This window comes from Scatophagus argus, chromosome 23 (assembly GCF_020382885.2).
Source record: "Scatophagus argus isolate fScaArg1 chromosome 23, fScaArg1.pri, whole genome shotgun sequence".
Lineage (NCBI taxonomy): Eukaryota > Metazoa > Chordata > Actinopteri > Scatophagidae > Scatophagus > Scatophagus argus.
The window spans coordinates 12,165,733-12,183,416 of NC_058515.1; the positions used below are offsets into that span (position 1 = coordinate 12,165,733).

General features: G+C 40.3%; 3 protein-coding genes across 5 annotated transcripts; 2 read left to right on the top strand and 1 right to left on the bottom strand.

Moving 5' to 3' along the window:
* The first annotated feature begins 489 nt into the window (after nucleotides 1–489).
* Nucleotides 490–4,581, top strand: LOC124054366. 2 transcript variants are annotated; one of them, XR_006842361.1, is made up of 6 exons: nucleotides 490–667; nucleotides 1,172–1,477; nucleotides 2,390–2,489; nucleotides 2,609–2,718; nucleotides 2,898–3,086; nucleotides 3,478–3,617. XR_006842361.1 is itself a non-coding variant. In XM_046380257.1 (6 exons), exons 1-6 carry the CDS (start codon nucleotides 565–567, stop codon nucleotides 3,615–3,617), a joined length of 810 nt encoding a protein of 269 aa, XP_046236213.1. In that variant the 5' UTR covers nucleotides 490–564; the 3' UTR covers nucleotides 3,618–4,581. The 2 variants fall into 2 exon arrangements, 1 of the variants encoding a protein (XP_046236213.1); XM_046380257.1 differs by having other exon boundaries at nucleotides 2,898–2,948; nucleotides 3,478–4,581.
* Nucleotides 4,582–6,529: 1,948 nt separating this feature from the next.
* LOC124054364 (SLAM family member 8-like) lies at nucleotides 6,530–12,190 on the top strand. Of its 2 annotated transcripts, XM_046380253.1 has the most exons (7): nucleotides 6,530–6,698; nucleotides 8,624–8,929; nucleotides 9,208–9,477; nucleotides 10,837–10,941; nucleotides 11,034–11,092; nucleotides 11,210–11,287; nucleotides 11,553–12,190. In XM_046380253.1, the coding sequence occupies exons 1-7, from the start codon at nucleotides 6,596–6,598 to the stop codon at nucleotides 11,628–11,630; spliced, it is 999 nt and encodes a 332-aa protein (XP_046236209.1). In that variant the 5' UTR covers nucleotides 6,530–6,595; the 3' UTR covers nucleotides 11,631–12,190. The 2 variants fall into 2 exon arrangements, with proteins under 2 accessions (XP_046236209.1, XP_046236210.1); XM_046380254.1 differs by lacking the exon at nucleotides 9,208–9,477.
* A 664-nt stretch (nucleotides 12,191–12,854) lies between these two features.
* si:cabz01074946.1 (CD48 antigen) lies at nucleotides 12,855–17,642 on the bottom strand. Its single transcript, XM_046380256.1, has 8 exons — nucleotides 17,568–17,642; nucleotides 16,338–16,547; nucleotides 16,128–16,238; nucleotides 15,683–15,952; nucleotides 15,395–15,562; nucleotides 14,634–14,666; nucleotides 14,478–14,511; nucleotides 12,855–13,894 (listed from the first exon to the last, which is right to left on the bottom strand). Exons 1-8 carry the CDS (start codon nucleotides 17,602–17,604, stop codon nucleotides 13,888–13,890), a joined length of 870 nt encoding a protein of 289 aa, XP_046236212.1. The 5' UTR covers nucleotides 17,605–17,642; the 3' UTR covers nucleotides 12,855–13,887.
* Between the last annotated feature and the right edge of the window lie 42 nt (nucleotides 17,643–17,684).

Consider the following 17,684-nt stretch of genomic DNA (forward strand, 5'->3'; position numbering starts at 1 on the left):
TCTTAAAACCAGTCAAAGAATATGTTAAAGTCAATTTGCTATTTATGTTATTGTCTACAGCCTCCTTCTTCCTCCTGTCTAAGATGCATCACCAAATTGTTTTTGACCAACGGGCTTGCGTGATGATAAAGAATGACACATTGCTCTACCCATTAATGAAACACAATACAGATGTGTAAACTGCTGGTTGCAACACGTTGGGTCATTTAAAAATACATTTTGCTACATAAAATAAAAGCATTTTAACTTTACACAAATCCTTTGGTGTGGATTTGATTTTGTTTGTTTTATTGAAACCATATTGAACCCATGCATGAGGTCTTGATGACGTGCAATAAAGCACATGTAGGTAACCACCATAGAGACCCAGCAGCACTTCTGCTGTGATGTCCTCACAGTTTAGCTGACAAGTTAGGCTCTGATGTGCCAACTTTTTATCTGCTTTGTAATCTCTTGTTTGACAGGAACATCCCTCCACACTCCACCCGCCTGCTTTTTTGTACTGCTGAGGCACAGTTTGATAGAGCAGAAGAGGAAGCAGTCGTTGGTTCTCTTCTCACAGACATGGTGGTGGTTGGTGGTCGCCTTTGTTGCCTGAGCTGCTTCTTCTCATGCAGTTCTGTGCTGCTTGTCGGGGTCTGCCTCCTCGGTCTGCACGCCTCTGCCTGTAAGTTTGTGAATTCCTATTCTGTTTTTTTTTGCTTGATGCGCTCCTTCGTGCGCTTAGAATACACTGCAGGATTTCCTTGATGTGCGTGTCACTTTGGGAAATGACACATATTCCTTGCAAGATGTCCGCAGTGCGTCTGCCTTGTTTGTTTGTAAATGTGACATGACGTTTGAGTGGCAGCTGTGAGAAATGCAGCTGTGGCCTCAAAGCTGCTGTCGTGTCATGCTGATCTGAGAGCTGTGACACCCAAACTCAAGACATTAATCCAAGGCACAAACTCACAACATGTTCATGATGCTCGACATTTATTGACAGTCTGGTCTAAGTCTGCCTGAGTAGGCACAATATTGTATGTTGTGGTCTGTATTTATGGTTATGATTTGCATCTTTTGGTACAGCATGTGTCACTGAGGTCAGTCTCCTCCAATGTTAGGGAATCGATTAGACAGATTTGACCTCTCAGAAAGATGAAACTCACTCTGTTGTTTGCTTTTGTTTCAGATGTGGACGCTTCCAGCTGTCAACGTGTCATCCATAAAAAAGTTGGAGACACTGTAGAGCTTCCATCATGCTCACCAAGTGAAGGAGTCTCCATAGCAGTGTGGAGCTATGGAGAGACTAAAATCGCAGACAAAGATCATAATGTTTCTGGAAAACAGTTTCAGGGCAGATTATTCCTAAACCCCACAAACTTTAGTTTAACACTGAGAGAACTGATGGCCAGTGATTCTGGTAATTTCAGTTTTGAATCAGCTGATAAGGATGGCAAACAAAGGGAAACATTCACCGTCAGTCTGCACGTTCATGGTAAGACGCTTGTTTTTATTCACCACATAACGTAATAATGTTCATAAAGGATCATTTGGTTTGTGCGGATTTGTGTTTTGAGCAGCCAAAAGAGTTTGTCCAGGGAAACCAGATCCAAGGATTTTCACCAATGTGAATCCTCTGCTTTGGTTTTGTGGATGTATTCATGCACTTGATGGTGTGTTTTTGAGTACATGTATATTAGATTTACTAAATTCAGCCAGTTGCTCTTAATAGAACTGCTACTCTCTTGCTCTCCCTCCAAACTGCCTCATCAGAGCCCATAACTGAGCGGCCTGTCCTGAACTCCATTTTGACCTGGAACACCTTGAATAAATCCTGAGGTGGCTTTTTACATGATGCTGGGAATTGAATCTGCAATTCAGATTTGAATTCTTGAATATTAAAAATACAAATAATGTTGCCTTTGCTGCCTCACATTTAGAGATGTGTAACTTTTTATCTTGAGTTTAACACAAGTAGCGTTAAAGGAAGAGGAAGTGCGTCGTCAAGCTGAGCATGAGGAGAACAGATCACAGCGATGGCGTTGATGATTAGCATCATGTTTGTCTCTTTCCGCCGCTTCACTTTGACTTCAGTTTAAATGTTCTCGGTCGTGACGAAAAAACTTCATAATGTTAATAACATTTTAGTTTGATGACTTGCAGTGAGCAGAGATGAGTTCCGATGTTGGCAAGATTGTGTCCATCGTTAGTTATGCACTGAATATTCTGTTCAGTGTCATCTCACACAGACTTTCATTTGTTTGGAGGGGGGGAGTCAGGCAGTTGAACAAAAGGGATTGCCTTGCTTTTCTCCATCATTTTGCTCACTAACCCCATTATTGGGGGCGTCCTGTCCTGTAATCCCTTCATACATCAATTAATGGGCACTTGTGTTTCATTTTTGCAGCGAAGAGCTCTGTTCTGTTTGTCATTGGACTGATTGGTGGCGTCTTACTGGTGGTTCTCCTGCCGTTGCTGCTGCTTTGTTGGATCAAGAAAATGAAAGGGTGAGGCTTTTTCCCTGATAATTTTTGATAAATTACAGTGAGCAGTGGTTCAATTTGCAATGTGAAATGAAACATTAATAATTGTTTTGTTTTGCTTTGTTTTGTTTTTTTTTTCACAGAAATGTATGTTTACAAAGGAAGTCTCAGAGAGCCAATCAGAGCTCTGCTGCATTCCAAACTTTCAGTCACGGTGATCAACAGCATCCAGTATATTCCTCTCTTCTCCATGGTCAGCCTTCAGTCTCACCTTGAATGTTTTCACAGTTGTTTATAACTCTCTAAATTATTCATATCTAGTTGCTATTTTATTAATAATGACACCACATTTCCTGTGAGATCAAACGCTGTTAAACTGCTCCATCGCAGGCAGGACGTAATTTGTTGTCTTGATTTTATTCTGACCTGTAGGGGATACTTCTGTTTATGAAACAACTGCTGGCCGTGGAAATACTGGAAAAGGTGCAGTATAAACTCTGGTTTGCTCATATCAAACCAAAGATTAAACCAAAACAATAACATCGTTTTAACAGAGTGAACGAGCAGATGGACACAGAAATGTTACACCTCAGATTTGGATCAAAGGTCTTTGAAAGAACAGTGAGTGCACAAAATACAACCGACAAGTAAATTCACTCATAGTTAACTGAACTGACAATCCCCAATTGTGCAAATATAATGTGGCCAAAAGTGTGTGGACAGCTGAATATTGCCCAAATCTGTGACTGTTGGGAATTTTCTTGCCCAGGAAATTTTTGAGGTCATTCAGGTCGAGTCATGCCACACTAAACTGCAAAGACAAATTATTTATGTTCCTTGCTTTAATAAATATTTAAGATTCAAAATGCTTTCATTTAAAATATCTTTATATGCTGTAGCACTAAGATTTCCCTTAATTTGAACCAAGAGTGCGAACTTGAGCCATGAGATAGAGAATCAGGCCAACAGTACACGCTGGTGTCCACATCTTTTTATCATGTTGTTCTAACAGGAAGACGTGGAGGTCCAGTGGAGAGCTGTGACTACAGTATCATGAATCCAGATTCCCCTGCAGGCACAACGATTAACACAAGCTCTTCAACTACCTTTACCATCCACAGTGAAGTGAACGTCTGTAGGTCGTCTGTGTAGGGATGATGTATCACGTACGTAATTTTCTGCTGCATGTTTTGTGACTTTGTTCCAGGTTCATGAACAGAAGAGAAGCAACGACATGGAAAACAATGTTGACGTTTAAACAGTGTTGTATATACGAGACTCTGTCAGAGGGTTTATTGTCTCTGGAGGTGACGGTTCTGAAGCTGCTGGAACAGACTGCTGTGTTAACACAGGTTATGGAGGCATTTTTGATGACTGAGCGATTAAAATCCAGCTAATCAAAAGCATCTCAACATGTCTCCATCAGTCCATCTCAAAGATCTTGGCAAGCACATAAGAGTGATTTGACGCTTGAAATGAATGTGAAATAAGCATGAAAGTAACACGTTTGCAGATTACAAAATATTTATATGAAAACTCTGAGAAATTTGAAGAAGGGGCATTGAGATAATTTATTTTTGCCACCTATCAGATATGGGTGCACAGTGGTCGTCAAAAGTGTGATATCCAAACACAGACAGTGTAAACACCACAGTGTGTGTGGTGAGACACAAGCAACTTGTTTTATCTTCACAGAGGTGAGAAGTCAGCGGGTGTTTCCTTAAAACAACAGAAACTGAAGATATCTGGACTTGATAAGAATGACTCTTAACAACATTTTAGTGCTAACGTTGCCTTAAAGAGTTAAAATTATATCAGTAAGCTGCAGGTTATTGTTGTGCCTGTGACTCAGTGGGAAACTCTGAAGATCAGCTGAAACTCGGAGCTTCTCACCTGCTGTATTATATCATTTACAGATTGACAATTTCAGCCACTTGGTGGTGCCATATGGTTTCCTTTTCAGTTACTTGTGGCTCTTGTGGTCAAATATAATTGCAGATGCATGAGTGAGTGTGTGCTGTATATTCTTTTCAACTCTTTCTTATGCATCTGTATGTCACACATTCTTCCCTGTTCACTGTATATTGTTGTGAATAAATATTCAGGTTTGAACTCACAGTTTTGCACGACTTTCTTAAAACCAGTCAAAGAATAAGTCAATTTGCTATTTATGTTATTGTCTACAGCCTCCTTCTTCCTCCTGTCTAAGATGCATCACCAACTTGTTTTTGACCAACGGGCTTGCGTGATGATAAAGAACGACACATCACTCTACCCATTAATGAAACACAATACAGATGTGTAAACTGCTGGTTGCAACACATTGGGTCATTCAAAAATACATTTTGCTACATAAAATAAATATTCAGGTTTGACCTCGTCTTTTTTGTGTTTCAGAGTTTGTGTACAGGATGTGAAGGGTCAGGGTGTGCCATTATGTCTCGGTTCTGTTTCTGTAATGACTTGCTGAGCGGTGTGATTTTACTGGCACTGTGTCACTTCTCTTTTTCAGAAGAATTTTCTGCTCACTTGTTCATTTCGTTCTTGAGGAATCCACCGAGTACACAGGAAGCCTGTCAGTTGATCCTCCGCAATGTCCACAGTGGCAAACCGTGAAACTGACACGAGAAGTTCCTAAAAAAAAAAAAAAAAAAGAAGTTGATCGAATTCACTCGATGGTGATGAGTCAGAGATAAACAACTCGTCAAGTCCTTTAATCCACTGTGCTCTGACAATCATGTCACGTATTCCTGCTCTGGAGCTGATGAGGGGATACCAAACACTGAGTTTACAGGCTGCAGTTTTACACGACTTTCTTAAAACCAGTCAAAGAATATTTTAAGGTCAATTTGCTATTTATGTTATTGTCTACAGCCTCCTTCTTCCTCCTGTCTAAGATGCATCACCAAATTGTTTTTGACCAACGGGCTTGCGTGATGATAAAGAACGACACATCACTCTACCCATTAATGAAACACAATACAGATGTGTAAGCTGCTGGTTGCAATACGTTGGGTCATTTAAAAATACATATTTCATGTGCCTTTAGCTTGCATTTTAAGTTGTTTTTTTTATTGAAACCATTTTCAGCCCATGCAGTGAGCCCTTCACAACATGGAAAAACGCACCTGCATGTGATCACCATAGAGACCCAGCAGCACTTCTGAGCCAACTGCTCCTTGAGTGGGCTTGCATCTCTCGGTGTGAGTTTCACATCAAGGTTTAACTATGGTGGATACTACGGTGACAGGAAACGACCATCTCTGCAGGGAGACTACACAGGAAGTTGTGTGAAGACACTGGCTACCCGTAACCTTTCAGCTTTCTCGTTGAGGCTGGTGAAACCGCAGTCTGCTGGCTGCAGAAGCGTTCTGCAGTCGTATCAGGGGTCATGGTCTTCGCCGAAGAGCCTCCTCACGACATCCCTTGCTTGCTCAAATTATAATCTCAGCCAATCCATGTATTCGAGCTTTTGAACATCAGGACTGTCTAATCTGTCTCTTATTTTTGCTGCTGCTCCTGAATTGTGAGAATTTGCTGTATTTCTAATTGCAAGCTTATGGGAAATAAAATCAGCTCAGGCACCACGCTGTCTTTGAAGCAAAACACAGTTGTGTCGGGGAATTCTCAAGTGAGCTTCAGTCTCTCGGCTAGTGTGATAACTGCGTGATAATCACTGGCCTCTTCCTGCTCAAAAGGTTACTGATGTGGACCGACACATCGAGCGCACATTCACACATCTATGTCAGACACGTCTGAGACGCTTTTGTCGGTTCCAGTTAAATTAGTTAGTGCAGTTGTTGGGTTGATTTAGTCTGGGCCTACCAGTGGTCACAGCAAATCGCACAGTGAGGCCATCTTAAACATGAACTTTTGTCGCCTAATAGAAGCAAACAGTGCAAAGGTAATACAGAGCAGCCTAATGCGAAACATCTGGCTCCGACTCAACAGAACATCAACATTTATTCTTGTTAGGTTCTGAAGTGTCTACTTTTAATCAGCTGCTTCTTCTGCTTCTTGTTTGACAGGAACTTTCCTCCACACTCCACCCGCCCCCTTTTTTTCGTGCTGCTGAGGCACAGTTTGATAGAGCAGAAGAGGAAGCAGTCGTTGGTTCTCTTCTCACAGACATGGTGGTGGTTGGTGGTCGCCTTTGTTGCCTGAGCTGCTTCTTCTCATGCAGTTCTGTGCTGCTTGTCGGGGTCTGCCTCCTCGGTCTGCACGCCTCTGCCTGTAAGTTTGTGAATTTCTATTCTTCTGTTCTTTTTGCTTGATGCGCTCCTTCGTGCGCTTAGAATACAATGCAGGATTTCCTGCATGTGCGTGTCACTTTAGGAAATGACACATATTCCTTGGAAGATGTCCGCAGTGCGTCTGCCTTGTTTGTTTGTATATGTGACACGATGTTTAAGTGGCAGCTGTGAGAAATGCAGCTGTGGCCTCAAAGCTGCTGTCGTGTCATGCTGATCTGAGAGCTGCGGCACCCAAACTCAAGACATTAATCCACGGCACAAACTCTGAGTTGTTCTCTCCTGATTGAAAACATCAAAACGTGTTCATGACGCTCGACATTTATTGACAGTCTGGTTTAAGATTGCATCATTAGGCAAAATGCTGCCATCCCTATTTATGGATATCATTTGCATTTATTCGTGTACTGAGTGTCATCAAGCTTCCTGCTGCATCCACTTGAACAAACTTGAAAAAACCTTGACGTGGCTCAGAGATGAGTCATTCTTTCTGACTGTTTTTTTCCTAAGAGTATTAATTGTAAGATTGTAACTTCCAATTTACTCGTCTTAGTATATAAAAATATCATAGTTGGTCATAGAGTATACAGTATTTACTCAGACAGGAACAAGGTGGTGTGGACCTCGGGGAGTAAATGTTGTGTTTTAAAAACCTCAGCCAGTCCATGTATTCGAGCTTTTGAACATCAGGACAATCTGTCTCTTATTTTTGCTGCTGCTCCTGAATTGTGAGAATTTGCTGTATGTACAGTTGTGTCGGGGAATTCTCAAGTGAGCTTCAGTCTCTCAGCCAGTGTGATAACTGCGTGATAATCACTGGCCTCTTCCTGCTCAAAAGTTTACTGATGTGGACCAACACATCGAGCGCACATTCACACATCTATGTCAGACACGTCTGAGACGCTTTTGTCGGTTCCAGTTAAATTAGTTAGTGCAGTTGTTGGGTTGATTTAGTCTGGGCCTACCAGTGGTCACAGCAAATCGCACGGTGAGGCCATCTTAAAAATGAACTTTTGTCGCCTAATAGAAGCAAACAGTGCAAATGTAATACAGAGCAGCCTAATGGTTCTGCTCTGATTCAGCAAAAGATCTGACCAAAGTTCTTCTTTCAAGCTCTTATTTTTATTCTTGTTAGGTTCTGAAGTGTCTACTTTCAATCCTCAGCTTCTTCTGCTTCTTGCTTGAAGTTTTTAATGCTCCATTTACAGCTCACAAACTTTCAAACGATCAATATTTCAATATTGTGTCAGTATTTAGTTGCTGCCAAACACAGAGGACTTGACTGAGAAGCTTGTGAGGCTGCCATCAGCCATCAGGTGGATGACATTTTCCAGCAGCAGCAGCAGCAGCAGTTCAGACTTTGAGTATTGGTTGCACTGCTCTCTTGTCATTTCATTGGAAATGAGATTGTGGTAACCTGGTCACATTTAGATTCTAAAAATAAAATCTTAGCAAAGTCCTAAAAACTTTCCAAACACAGCTCATACGTTTTTCTGATCCTCCCCCTCATATTTGATTGAGGCAGATGATCACAATAGTATGTGATGATTCGAGATAAGTCGCTTCTCAAGGAAGCCAGCGGTGAAGGCTGACAGGATGCAAACCTCGCTTCCTGGTGGCATCACGTCGTGTCGTGTTACGTCATGTCACGTCACGTCATCCTGATCCTGCGTGTAATGTTGCCGTGCGGTGTAATTGCTTTATGCCGTTTTGTGTCTCTAAGTCATGTCATGCATGTTGGTATTAAATGTGCTTGTTTTGTGCCACTCTGTGCTTTGCTCTTCCATCTGACGCAGACCCTGTGCTTTATGAACACTCAAGTCAGTCTCCTCCAATGTTAAGAAACGATTTGACAGATTTGGCCTCTCAGAAAGATGAAACTCACTCTGTTGTTTGCTTTTGTTTCAGATGTGGAGGCTTCCAGCTGTCAACGTGTCATCCATAAAAAAGTTGGAGACACCGTAGAGCTTCCATCATGCTCACCAAGAGAAGGAGTCTCCGCAGCAGTGTGGAGATATGGAGAGTCTAGAATCGCAGACAAAGATTATAATATTTCTGGAAAACAGTTTCAGGGCAGATTATTCCTAAACCCCACAAACTTTAGTTTAACACTGAGAGAACTGATGGCCAGTGATTCTGGTAATTTCAGTTTTATATCAACTGATAAGGATGGCAAACAAAGGGAAACATTCACCGTCACTCTGCACGTTCATGGTAAGACGCTTGTTTTTATTCACCACATAACGTAATAATGTTCATAAAGGATCATTTGGTTTGTGCAGATTTGTGTTTTGAGCAGCCAAAAGAGTTTGTCCAGGGAAACCAGATCCAAGGATTTTCACCAATGTGAATCCTCTGCTTTGGTTTTGTGGATGTATTCATGCACTTGTTGGTGTGTTTCTGAGTATAAGTATATTAGATTTACTAAATTCAGCCAGTGGCTCTAAATAGAACTGCTACTCTCTCGCTCTCCCTCCAAACTGCCTCATCAGAGCCCATAACTGAGCGGCCTGTCCTGAACTCCAGTATCCCCCGGAACACCTTGAATAAATCCTGCACAGTTTATCTGGGGTGCAGTACAACCACTAAGGGCCATGTCACCTACACCTGGAGTGTGAGGAACCAAACCACAAGTGGCTCCAGGCTGCAATATGACATCAAGCCCCAGGATGGAGAGACCGAATTCACCTGCACAATTTCCAATCATTTCAGCAACATGTCGGCATCCACGACATTCAAGTGTGAAGACCCACAACCTATGAGTATGTGCAGGGATGTGATTAGAGTTTAGTGTTGGGGGTGTTTTCATAATGTTTTCATGATGTTGATGATGGGGAAGAAAAAGAGGCACAAGAGGTACGGCAAGCTGACTGGACACAAGTCGTATTACAATGTGATCAATAATAATTTAAGCAGTTACAGTGTGGCTAATATGAAAATCGGTTTCATATGATATATGTCACTAAACAGTGAATAAGTGCTGCTTTGGGGCTGGGAATTCTTGAAGATTATTTTAGAGGCAGCTGTGGCCTAGAGGTTGGAGAAGCAGCTTGTGACCGGAGGGTCACCGGTTTGATTCCCCCTGGACTGGCAGGAAAAATTTGGGTGTGGTGGAGTGATTAATAACCCCCCCCTCCTCTTCCATTAGCCTGCTAATGTGCCCTTGAGCAAGGTACTTAACCTGCAATTTGCTCCCCGGGCGCCTGACATGGCAGCCTACTGCTGCTGTGTGTTTCACTGCATGTTGCATGTTTCATGTGTGTGTGTTTCAGTCAGTGAACAGTTAAATACTGAGAAGTAATTTCCCAGCTTCGGATTAATAAAGTAAATAAAATTAGACAAGTAAAATAAAAAATAAAACAAATTAAATATTAAAAATACAAATAATGATGCCTTTACTGCCTCACATTTAAAGATGTGTAACTTTTTAGCTTGTGTTTAATCAGAGCCGCCCAATGTGACGCCCAAGGCGAGGTTTTATATGGCGCCGCCCTCCATTGGCAATTTACATATGCTTACAAAAGAAATCGAATAGCATTGTTTTTACCATTGCGTTTAATTCATGTCACCCGACACGTCACCCAATTTACATGCTTAACAAATTACAAAAGAATACAAAAAAAAGAAATACAATATAAATACCCTTACCACAAAATAAATATTATCTATCTGTATGTAATGTAATTAGTTATCTATATATAATGAATTGTAATTAATAAAATTAATTGGGCATTGCTTTACATTTGAATCTATGTTAGCTTGTTCATTTTAAGAGTAAATAGTAATAACTAATTTTAATACAATTATATTGAAGGTGAATATTTTTCCTTAACATTTGCCTGTATTGCCTAATGGACCTGGGTTTAATACAAGTATAGTTAGAAGAAGAGAAAGAACAGATCACAGCGATGGCGTTGATGATTAGCATCATGTTTGCTTCTTTCTGCTTCACTTTGACTTCAGTTTAAATGTTCTCAGTCGTGCTCCTTTCTCAGCTGCTACTCGTGACAAGTGAAATTCCTGCATTTTATCCCTTATTGTTGAACTGCTATCAAATCTACTTGACATCACATAAATGTGACGCTGCTCAATAATAACTGTGATCATACCACTGTTTGCAGAAACACACCTTACCATTGCCCTGATTGTGGGAGCAGGAGTTTCCTTGTTCATTGTCATCTTAGTTGGAGTGGCAGTTTGGGTTTGCTGCAGACAAAGTCCAACAGGTAAGATGTGCTACACTGAATAGCATATAATGTTAACAGCTTAATGTTAGAGGTTTTCTTTTTTTCATGCGCACCATTTTTTTCTTGACCAGGTAGCGACTCAAATGATCTCACTGTGTATGCTGATATCTCTGAAATTACAATTGAAAATGTAAGTATGCTCCATGCAGCTTTAATCACAACACAGTGCTGAAAGAAATGCACACTTGACCCACTTTCTCTTTCCCCCCTCTCTCTCTCTGTGGTGTATGCACATGTACACCTTCAGGACAGCACCATGAAGCCATGCTCAGTGTACGAAACCGTTGATAAAACCACTGAGACCAGACTCAATACAGTTGGACTGGTAAGAGCACAGCTTGGCCTAATTGCTCTCATAAATACTGGCGATTTCAAATGCAAGAAAGGCTAAAGGCTGCAAGTACATGATTGCGATTAATGCTCAAATGACACGTAGCAGTTGCACAAGCAGAGGACAGTCATCGAGTATTGCATGTGACTTCCTCCTCATCTTGCACAAAGCACTTCAGAAATTAATTCTTATTAAAACAAGTCTTACGTGTGTTTTGCGAAACTGACGGGTTTTCTTGAACCTCTTTTGTCTCATGTAGCCCCAGACTGTGTATGACCAGATCCAGTTCAATCGTATGAAGAAGCCCTCGCTGTCACCCTACCAAGACATCTCCTAGAAGTTGGCAGCATGATGTAGCCTGTGCCTAAAGGAAGGTGTAAGAGTAAGAAATAAAAGACCGAGAAGTTTTGCTCGGAGCAACTTTAAATTTAAGCTAAATTTGTGGCTAATGTAAAGATAGAAACATGCAAAAAACAAGCAGGAACATTCATTATATTTTGGGACTCCTAATTGTAAATATTTATGTTTTATTAACAATCTTGTAAATTCTGTAAATACAGAGACTTTATTTTTAAAATGTTTCATGAGCTTCGTACGTCCTCTAATCCCAGTACTGTACTGCGCAAATCCTTAGTGGATTTCATTTTTGAAACGTGCCCGAACAAGGTTTCATCCTCTGCAAAGGTGGTCACATTAAGTTAAATTTACTGTCATTTCTGTAACTGTGTATTTTTTGCAAGCACATTGCTTTTTTTAAGTGGTAATCATACATTCTTTAGTCTGCATTTCACCTGAAGACGAAGACGATTGTAGGTTTTAATAATTAAAATGTGCAAAATGTTTCATGCTTGCATATTTGATTCTGCAGAGCTGATATAAAATTATTACTTTATGTGACTGTATTGTTGTTTTTTTTGCCAGCTAGTAATTCAGTATACTACTTGGGTGGACAGATAAACGATCAGTCATGCTCAGGCTTAATTTTGAATATTCAGTATGTTCAGTAATGTTCAGTAATTTCAGTAAATTCAGTAAATTTCACACGTTCAATTCTGTAGGAGCTGCGTCTCCACCATGACTGTGCTGAGCCCTGCATGCAGTCATTCAAATACAAATTACAGTGGCCTCAAGAATGCATTGGAAACTGGTGTGAAACTGAGTACCGATACTGCTTTTAATAGAGGATGAGATCAGCTTGATACAGAGGTTTTATCAAGTGAAAAATAAGAAGTTTGAAAGTCTCTCACACTCCCCTGCTGCTTGTGGCTGCTGTACGTGACTGAACCCTTCACAGTAACCATTAGCTCACATGTTTTTTATATTGTGCTGCGTTCTGGGGCTGTTCTGACAGTTATCTGGAAGTATAAATGTAAATTCTATCACTATGCAGCAAACAGATACTATGTATGAAAATGATTTAGTAGTATTTCAATTAATACAAAAAATATTTAGATTGTTCAATGAAAGTTTGTAGCTTTCAACTCAAATGTGGTGAATATTAGTACCCACAATGTTGTGTTGTTGTGAACTCCAACAAAGAATAAGTGAAATAAATCCACAATCATTTAAACATCAATGACTTTTTAATACAAAAATACAATACAAAACAATACACAATAATTTTGGACTTGTCACCAAATTTTCCAGTCTCTTGTAATCTTGTAAAATAGAATACTTTTAGAAATCGTCAAGCCAGAAAGAAAAAACAACAATATGAATTCATTAGGAACAAACTGGCTGATTAAAAAAAATAAAATGAACAAAAGAGCACCAGTGAGGTAGAACAAAAAGCAAACGTGTGGTGTCGGCAGTCTCCTTCAATGTACCTGTGTAAACAAGTTATTCTCCCTGAGTAAAAGCGACAAACTACAAACCAGCTGTATGTGCTTTGCAACTCATCAAAAAGTGGTTTTGCAGTTGAGCAGAAATGTTCAGAGGCTTTGAGGTTTCCAGAAATGTGAAGTCCACCACTCTGCTTAGAGTTCCTGACTGACAGAAAGTTGTTAAAAAGACAACAAATAATCACATTTAAAGGCTTTGGTGTAAGTGGGGTTAGAACATAAGGAAGTGTGCTGTCAAGCTGAACTGCTTACAGGATGAGAAGAACATATATCATTCTTCAAGAACATATATTATTCTTCTTGTAGAAATTTATTTACACTACAAACGTTTCACACACTAACCAGCTGTGTTCTGACTTTGCAACTTATCAAAATGTTGTTTTGGAGTTGACACTTTGAGCTTTCAAGAACTACAAAGTCCTATCTCAAGTCATATCTCCTCTTACATTCTTTGGTCAATCAGCAATATGCTTCCACCTCCCTCACCTGAACTGGAAAATCATGTTTTAAGATGTTCCCCCTCCTCCAGCACACCTAATTCAGCTCCTAATCAAGTGCTTCAGAAGCCTGATAACGAGCCATTCATTTAAGTCAGGTGTGTTGGAGCAGGGGAACGTCTAAAGCACCAGAGCAGGGGGGAGGGGAGGAAGCAGAACTGGATTAGTTTTAAATCATTCAGATCAATATTATTGATCCACGCTGTTCCGCTGATGGACTGTGTGTACTTCTCTTCCTCTTCCTCTTCCTCTGTAATTAAGAGCTGAAATTATAATAAAGTGTTAAAATCAAAGCAAGCTTGAACAAAGGAATTGAAGTACACACTTACACAGATAGGAATAATATATAAAACCCTGAGCAGACAAAACAGACAAAATGAGAACCAGAGACAATGAAATCTGAAGTCCTTTCATCAGACATTTATAAAACATGCACCCGTGAGGTGGACGGATGATTATTGATTATTTACTGCCGTACAACAAAATGTTCACTTTCACTGTGAACCTTTTGGTGCGCATGTGTTAGTTTTAGTGATTGTCATCGTATTGCGTTCAGCCTCCGTAGTTTGTCTGATAAAATACATTCATTTCTTTCATTCACGTGTACCAGCTTTCACTTAGTAAATATGTATATTCAATATTTAACACGCAGTTCCACTAGTACTATTCTGCAGGCATCCTCAGACGTGATGTTGTTCTACCCGAAACTTTTAAGTCTCATAAAGTCATCAAGCTGATCTTTAGAAGGTGAGAGAAATGTGGTTACCTTTGAAATCGTGACGTTGTTTTATGTGCGTGTTATCACTCATAAGAGTGCAAACAGTCAAAACAGAAACAGAGGCTTACCTTTGTGATGAACTTTTTGGTGGTAACAGTTTTCCTGCAACATTAACGAGAATCCAAATGAGTTTGTGCCACAGTGAGAATTTCAGTGTGAACCTTGAATGACCTTGAATGAATCTTGAATTTCCCTCAGGATCAATAAAGTATCTATCTACCTACCTTTGAGGTATTCCCAAGCCTTTTTGATTCGCCCTGTAAAAAATGATGCCAACATGGAGATTTACTCACTTGAGAACTATGACTGCAGACTAGCAGACAGTTTTATGATCATGTTTAACAAAGTCAAATTAGTTTGTAATAAGTTGTAATTTTGGACAAGTTGTATCTTGGTTTTATGTGTGGGCTGGAGCTTAGTGTGAAAGCTGGAGGAGCTTTGAGAGTAATTTATTGACAAAAGAAAGTACTGCAAGGAAAGAAAGGACTGCAGTACCCCACAAATGTGTCATATCGAACTATGGTTTATATTCTTCAGCAAAACAGCCTCTGATTGGTTTGCAGGAACAATACATTCAAATCTGTGATCTGAACATTTGTAGAAGCTCATCTCAAGTAGCTGGAAGCTCATCCCTTTTCTATTGGTTGCCATTCAAACTGATATGCACACTAAGGGTCTACCTGCAGCTGCTCATGGAAAAGATTGTTGAATTTAAGGTCAGAGGAGATGGTCTTCACTGATGTTCTCCAGCAAATGCTTTTAATTTGTGTACATCGTTACAGTGATATCGCTTGGAGTTCACATGTTGTGGGAGCTGCCCTGGAAGGCAGGAAACTCCTCTGTGGAGACTGTAATGACCAATGAATAATAACCTTCACTCCTGAAGTGTTTTGGTTTGGCTGAATTTGTGTTTAAGAGGTTAACCTAAATTAACTGAAAAGACACAAGGAAAGATTTTCCTGCAAGGATGATGTTCTGCTCTCACCTCTGAAAATAAATATCAAAACAGTCAATGAACCTCCCAAGATGCCTCCCATGAAAAAAGCTACACAATCTCTACTCCTGTTCTGGGCTGATGGACTTGCTGAGGTTAGGGAGGTAGCTGAGGTTGTGAACTGAGGAGGTGATTGGGTTTGTGGCTGAGGCTTTTCATCTGAAACAACATGAAGGAGATAACAACATCATTAAGAGGAATCTCAAATGAGTTTCTCAGAACCACACTGGCATGAAGTTCATCTCATCATGTTGTATCGTAGTATCACTGTGACCTTACCCCTGTGCTTCTGAATGAAAACACTTGAGGCGTTCTCCATGTTCCTGCTGGAGGTACAGGTGATTTCAAAGTCGTTCTGTATGTTCTTAAGACACGCTACAAGAACTATATTGTCAGGCTCCCTTATGCTGGAGAAAGACACACTGGGATGTTTAACGTGCCAGGTGAAGGTAACGCCTTTATCAGCTGAAGAACAAGACAGCACCAGCCAGCACTTTTCTTTTCCAGATGGTGAGGCCACTTCCTGTATGGTCGGTTTCTGGAGTCGCTCTGCAGAATTTTAAATTGGAATTGCTGATTATATGTGAGGATACGACCTACTCAAGATATCAAAACCTGACTGCTTAGCAACGTCTGTCCTTCTGAGAAATCAAGCAAAGTGTGAAAATACAACATACATCAACATGTTTAGCTTGCTGACAAAACCTAAATTTGTGACTCTTACGTTTCACTGTGAGCTTAACCTTGGTAATGTCGTCGAGCCCCTTATCGTTGATGAAGTCCACCCTGTATTCCATGGCATCAGCTAGGCTCACATTATGGATTATCAGGTCACCTAATGAATAAAAATACATTGATGAGACAATGACAAGAGCCAGATAAAATAACAGCTCATTTAGACTGACAGATCCGAGGTGACAGATCTGTCTTTCACCTGAGGTGGTGTTGAGTGTGAGTCTTCCATTATACCGAGAGACCCATTCAGTATTTCTGTTTCCTTTGCGAAAGGTGGCAATCCAAGTGTTGTTTGAGAATACGGACCACTCAATTTTGGAAAGATTCCACGATGGGTTGGCATGACAGGGCAAGGTAACTGTCTCTCCAACATACCCAGAGACTTCGGGGATGGACTCAATTTGGCCCACTGTAAAAACAATTTGAAAAAGACCCAGCATGCGTCATCATATCCAGTCTCTCAGGCTTCATACAGCAACAGACAGAGAAAAAGCAGCATTTCCCTAAAAACTCTTCATCTTTGACGACATTTCAATGACAACTGCACTAGCCGGGACTTTCATTTCCATTCGGTGGATATCTTAACGTTTAAGGAGCTGGAGTGTTTTAAAGAACAAAAGTTAAGGAGTCCAGACAAGGGCAGGTAGCGGTAGGAAAATCTAGCCTCAATTCAAGAAAGCTGACATTTCGCAGGTATAACGTTTACCTTGTTCACCTGCTTAATTTAGGGTGTTAGCATGCCAACATTCGTTAATAAACACGATAAAGTACAGAGGAGGCTGATGTGAATGCTTAGCAGGTCATAATAGATTGAATAAACCGAAATGTGGCCTGATGATAAAACATTTTACAAATCATCATCATCTGGGGAATGTCGAATGTCAGTCTATCCCAGTCGACTACGGCCAAGAGGCGCGGTACACCCTGGACTGGTCGCCAGTCAATCGCAGGGCCATCATGAGTATCTATACAAAAGAAGCCCAGCAGATGTGGAGATACTAGAAGACATACTTCGATGTTTATACACATGAAAACAGTATACTACCGAATACTAGAGACGGAACAAGCACGAGGTTATTCACAAGGTCATGTCACACGGCTCTCTTCAGACACACTTCCTGTTTAAGAGATATCGGCGCAAGAACTTTTAAAAGAAAAAAAACACACTATATTTCTCTTCTTTTTGACTTTTAAGCACCTGAGAAAGACATTTTTGCTGACAAGTGATAAAAATTTAGTGAATGTATGTCACTCTATTTAGCTTTCTTTAAACTACCGGAGAATTTCGGCCAGGCAGGAAATTACAGTCATTTTAAAAACTTTCATTTTAAGTATTTTAAGTTTTTAAAATAGAAGCTAAATTGAATTATATATGTGGCACCTGAGCAGCTCTTCAAAACTATTTTCAGCCAAAAAAAGCAGGACTTACCTTGGAGAAATACAACGAGGACAAACAAAAGCGTCATTACACTCTGAATCAACTGAAGTGAATGCACTTCCTCCTTCTAGTCTCGAACGAACGTAAATCTCTATGAATTTGAAAAAA

Coding starts and splice junctions, on each gene's coding strand:
- LOC124054366 (XM_046380257.1), top strand. CDS start 565: ATGGTGGTGGTTGGTGGTCGCCTTTGTTGCCTGAGCTGCTTCTTCTCA. Junction 668..1,171: donor CGGTCTGCACGCCTCTGCCT/GTAAGTTTGTGA, acceptor CTTTTGTTTCAG/ATGTGGACGCTTCCAGCTGT. Junction 2,490..2,608: donor TGGATCAAGAAAATGAAAGG/GTGAGGCTTTTT, acceptor TTTTTTTCACAG/AAATGTATGTTTACAAAGGA.
- LOC124054364 (XM_046380253.1), top strand. CDS start 6,596: ATGGTGGTGGTTGGTGGTCGCCTTTGTTGCCTGAGCTGCTTCTTCTCA. Junction 8,930..9,207: donor CGTCACTCTGCACGTTCATG/GTAAGACGCTTG, acceptor CTGCCTCATCAG/AGCCCATAACTGAGCGGCCT. Junction 11,288..11,552: donor GACTCAATACAGTTGGACTG/GTAAGAGCACAG, acceptor TGTCTCATGTAG/CCCCAGACTGTGTATGACCA.
- si:cabz01074946.1 (XM_046380256.1), bottom strand. CDS start 17,604: ATGACGCTTTTGTTTGTCCTCGTTGTATTTCTCCAAG. Junction 14,667..15,394: donor TTTGATATTTATTTTCAGAG/GTGAGAGCAGAA, acceptor CATTTTTTACAG/GGCGAATCAAAAAGGCTTGG. Junction 14,512..14,633: donor GGCTTGGGAATACCTCAAAG/GTAGGTAGATAG, acceptor TTAATGTTGCAG/GAAAACTGTTACCACCAAAA.